The following is a 5,239-nucleotide window of genomic DNA, read 5'->3' as shown; positions in this document are numbered from 1 at the left end:
AGTACTCACCATGGGGAATAAGATATGTTGATTATGATGTCATCGGTGCCTTAATTATGACGTCATAATTCGACAAGTTCAACACTTGATCTTATCAGTATGAAAAAAAAAATCCTCTGCAACTGTTAGTCCGAATCGCACGAATTTTTCAGAATATGAGCAAATCCTCCTGTGGAATTTTTAAAATGATAATTATGACATCATTGGTCATGTGGTACAAGCGCCATCTTTGAAAAAATTTGCACCTCTATATCTCTGAAACCACGCCATGGAAAAAATTTATACCTCGCTCATTGTCAACTACTCCCCATGGGGAATAAGACATGTTAATGATTACGTCATCCATGCCTTCGTTATGACGTCATAATTCGACAAATACTTGTCGAAATAATTTTTAAAAATAATTTTTTAAAAAGATTCAGCAACTGTTGGTCTTATGGACACGAAATTTTCACCATTAGAGCGCCTCATCCTTTGGAATATTTTAATGATAATCATGACGTCATAGGTCATGTGATACAGGCGCCATCTTGGAAAAACCGAAAAACGTTGCACCTCTTAATTATGGATGGAGTGGCTTGTTTCGGTGGGTACCGTTGCACCTCTTAATTATTCCCACCTCCAAAACCGCTCTATGGAAAAAATTGAAACGTGGCTCATTTTGAATAACTCCATATGGGGAATAGGTGTCGTTAACGATGACGTCATTGGTGCCATAATTATGACGTCATAATTCGACAGGGACAACGCTTAGCCTGATCAGTTTGAAATTTATTGAGCATGATCTATGCACCAATTATTTAGAGAATATACATTTATGAGGTCATCGCTCCCGTGGTCTGGCAGCCATATTGGATCAAAAAAATAAGAAACGTTCAAAAAAGAAGAGTTGGCTCACACCAAGTTGACTGCGCAGGGTAAGTATTCTATGAATACAATCTAGTTTCTAATAAGGTAGCTTTTCTCTTACCAGTAGGGATTTCTTATTGGGTGTGCAAAGCATAATTACATCATGCTCTTTAACAGCTTGGAAACGACCACTTCATCAACGACTTCAATTATTCCAACCTTCATGTGTCGTCTGCTGGGAAACATTTTTCTTGCCCATGTCTTTCATGAACCGGCTGTCCAGGCCAGACTTTTAACTGATGGTCATTTGGGCAGGATTTTTTTAATTATTCAGAATGTGGGCGATAACGCACCTCATCTTCGTGTGTCTTTAAGGTCCACCAATGACCAGTGTGCTGGCAGATGGGACACCCAGCTTAAATGCCTCCGATGTACGGCGCACATATTGATGTGTCGCACTTCATGTGAAACGCCAGGATCACAGTTTATACCTGGGTCGGGATTCGAACCCAGACAAGACAGCTCAAAAATGAGTGTGCATACCTCTAGGCTAGACAGGCAATCCCCACAAGCTTTTACAGACAATCCTTCCAAAAGTTGCTGACTTTATGCAAGTTGCTGATTGTCATTCTTATACTTTGTGTTCTTTCATTTATTGTTTGATTGATTGTTTGTGAACAGGTATCGGGTAACCCCTCTACCCTGAAATCAGCCCCTTACCTTACCCCAAAACTAGCCCCTTGACCCTGAAACTAGCCACTCCCATCCCAAAACCAACACCTTCACCCTGAAGCCCTTTAATCCCAAACCAGTGATTTAAATGTAAATTATCACAAAGGTAACTGTGTTACCTCTGCATATAAAGGAGTGAATTACTTTTAAACAAATAATAAATAAAATACCTCATGGTAAATCATCCACCGTGAATAAAAGTGAAGCTGACGATTTGGGCTCTCGAATGCTCCCTTCGTCAGAGGAAAAGAGAAAGACAACAACTTATCTTGCTGCCCACACAGATCCCGAATTTTGTGCTCCAATTTATCGATGACATTCTTAGTCAATTGCTTTGGCCGACTGATTGCATCATTCCGGAGATGCTTCACTAAAGCAGACTAAACCGGTGATGTAGTACCCCCTGTAGGTTAGGGCAGGAATTTGCCAACAGATAATGTGGAAATGACAACCAACTAATACCAGCAGATGGGACGTCCGGATTAACGTGAATCCAAGGGATGGAGCACTTCATGATACAATACCCAATCGGGGAAGCGGCAATATGGACAGTTTACAGTCTTGTCGGGAATCTAACCCAGACTAAGCTCAGAGGCGAGTGCACTACCTCTGCACCATCCTTGAGGACAAAGCGAAACCTTCAATAAATAGGAATGTACAATCATTTAATCATGACAGCCATGAAACGGACAAATAACAATTGTAAGACATAATTAAACGCACACGAAAATTACAATTGATGAAAATTACAATTGATATAATGAGTAAAGGCTGAAAACGTTTGTAACTTTCCCAAGTGAAGAGAAGTTTTTAATTAAATTCTTGTAATTCTTTATCACGGCCTAGTCGGTCGTGAATTAACTACACGGTCAACGTTACAGAGACATTAGATTACGTTTAAAAGGAGCAAATAACTATTTAACGATTTTTCGTACGTCTAACCATTCGTACATGCAAGGTGCTTGTGAAAACCCGAGACTGAGTAAATACGATCATTGTTAAATTACGGTAGTTATATATATAAATTATGGTAGTTACATATATAAATTATGGTAGTTATATATATAAATTATGGTAGTTATATATATAAATTATGGTAGTTATATATATAAATTATGGTAGTTATATATATAAATTATGGTAGTTATACATATATATATATATAAATTAGGGTAGTTATATATATAAATTATGGTAGTTATATATATAAATTACGGTAGTTATATATATAAATTACGGTAGTTACATATATATAAATTATGGTAGTTATATATATAAATTACGGTAGTTATATATATAAATTACGGTAGTTACATATATACAAATTATGGTAGTTATATATATAAATTACGGTAGTTATATTTATAAATTACGGTAGTTATATATATAAATTACGGTAGTTATATATGCATATAAATTACGGTAGTTATATATATAAATTATGGTAGTTACATATATAAATTACGGTAGTTATATATATAAATTATGGTAGTTACATATATAAATTACGGTAGTTATATATAAATTACGGTAGTTATATATATAAATTACGGTAGTTATATATATAAATTATGGTAGTTATATATATATAAATTACGGTAGTTATATATATATATAAATTATGGTAGTTACATATATATATATGTATGTAATTTTGTGATCAATTAATAGGATAAATAAAAGCCACAAACGTAACTGATGAATGAAATGAAAGTCAGTAATATTTGATGAAAGGCAAAATGAAAGTTAATTTATTTTTTTATATTAAAGTTAAGCTCTAACTTTTAATTTCTCACAAATAATTCAGTTTTCACCGTAATGGCAGCTTTAGCTTGAGGGCATCGTCGGCCAACGATCTAAATAAAGGACTGATCGGCTCAGCTCAGTCTCCTCTCCTCTCCGCTCATTCAACACCCCTGTGATCGTGCGCTGCTGCATGCATCTCTGCTGATTGGCTGCTTGCCTCAAAGAAGGTGGAGCCGTAGCCTTATGAATATTAAACAGCAGGAGCTTGATGTTTCAAACCATCCCCCCTTTGCCTCCTCCACCTCCAATATCCAAACGTTCCCAGCCAGTCCAGGGATCTGTAAAGAGCTTGGAGCTTGCAAAGGCCCGAAGACCGATCGGGAAAATGCAAGCGCAGTATCCTGTATCTAATCCGGGGGCCCTAAGCATGATGCCCTACCTCAATGAACAGAGCTACTACCTCTCTGCCGGAGGCTATGGCACCATGGGAGCGCCCATGAGCATGTACACGCACTCGGCACACGACCAGTACTCTGCCGGCATGGGCAGGCCGTACGGACCGTATGCCCATCATACTGCAGCGAAGGACATGGTGAAACCACCGTACAGCTACATCGCTCTGATTACCATGGCCATTCAGAACGCGCCAGAGAAGAAGATTACCCTGAATGGGATCTACCAGTTCATCATGGAACGGTTCCCGTTCTACCGTGAGAACAAGCAGGGTTGGCAGAACTCAATCCGGCACAACCTGAGTCTCAACGAGTGCTTCGTCAAAGTGCCCAGAGATGACAAGAAGCCGGGAAAGGGAAGCTACTGGACTTTAGATCCGGATTCCTATAACATGTTCGAGAATGGGAGTTTCTTGCGACGAAGACGACGCTTCAAGAAAAAGGATGCCCTTCGAGAGAAGGAAGAGCGCGAGAGGCAACAAGGAGTTGAAAAGGTCTCCAGTCGGACCTCAATGTCACCTGTGGTAAAGAAGCAGGAGAATGGTCCTGGCCTGTCTCCTTCGGGGACTCCTCCACCGCTCAGTGTGGTGCCAAAGATTGAAAGTCCTGACAGCAGCACTGGGAACTTAATGTCAGAATGCCATCAAGATGGGGCCGCGGCTTCCTTGGCACTGACGCATCACGGTGACCATGAAGGAGATTCCTCGGGATTCAGCGTCAAGAAGATCATGAACCTGGCACGAGGGTCCACGCACGTGCATGGCCATGAACTTACTCCAGGCACCATTGGGAGATCTGCGCTTGTAGCTCCGCAGCTTAAGCAGTACGGACAGCAAGCTGGCATGACATATGGAGCTGCAGCGCACTGCGGCCAGACCGCAAGTTCCACGTGTGCAAAAAACTACCATTGCAGTATGCAGGCCATGAGCCTCTATGCAGGGGACAGGAACGAACAGAATGCTTCCTGCGGAAGCCTGGATGACATGGTACCCAGTCCAGCCATCGCCGGGTCCTTGGTCAACACGCTCAGCCTCCTCAGTCCGGTTCCTTCATCCGAGCAAGGCCTCGGCCATGTGGGCCAGAGGGCACAGTATGCGGCAGCTCGACGAACCTCTGGCTGGTACCTGAACCAAACGGGCTGCGACTTGGGTCACCTCCAGAGCCAGGGCTATGGCGGACAACCCCAGAGCTTTACCTTCGACTCTTCGAGGATAGGACTCGACAGCTCTGGTGCGAGTCACAGCGGTGGCGGTAGCCCCAACTGCCAGGTACCCTTTCGCTTCAAACCGTCCCTGTACGGCTCGCCGGGAGCCTACTCGTACGACTGCGGCAAGTACTGAGAGAAGAGGTCCTTGCGGTCGAATTTGCCGGACCCTTTGCTGATAGGAAGACAGTATATGTTGGGCGCACGTGGAACCACCTTTTCCAGCACCTTGAGAAGCGCATGCTTCCCAGCGGCC

At 42.0% G+C, this 5,239-nt stretch overlaps 1 protein-coding gene across 1 annotated transcript in view; it reads left to right on the top strand.

Annotated features, from left to right (window-relative positions):
* Positions 1 to 3,660: 3,660 nt before the first annotated feature.
* The window catches only part of LOC137433614 (forkhead box C1-B-like), a 2,132-nt gene continuing 553 nt past the window's right edge, over positions 3,661 to 5,239 (top strand). The window contains exon 1 of the mRNA XM_068125919.2: positions 3,661 to 5,239. This exon is cut by the window's right edge and continues 553 nt beyond it. Within this exon, the coding sequence (XP_067982020.1) occupies positions 3,713 to 5,119 (1,407 nt within the window). The 5' untranslated portion in view covers positions 3,661 to 3,712 and the 3' untranslated portion in view covers positions 5,120 to 5,239.

Source organism: Myxine glutinosa, chromosome 10 (assembly GCF_964187855.1).
Source record: "Myxine glutinosa chromosome 10, kmMyxGlut1.1, whole genome shotgun sequence".
Taxonomy (NCBI): domain Eukaryota; kingdom Metazoa; phylum Chordata; class Myxini; order Myxiniformes; family Myxinidae; genus Myxine; species Myxine glutinosa.
The sequence above is the reverse complement of the archived record's forward strand: the minus strand, read 5'-3'. Positions and strand labels throughout refer to the sequence as shown.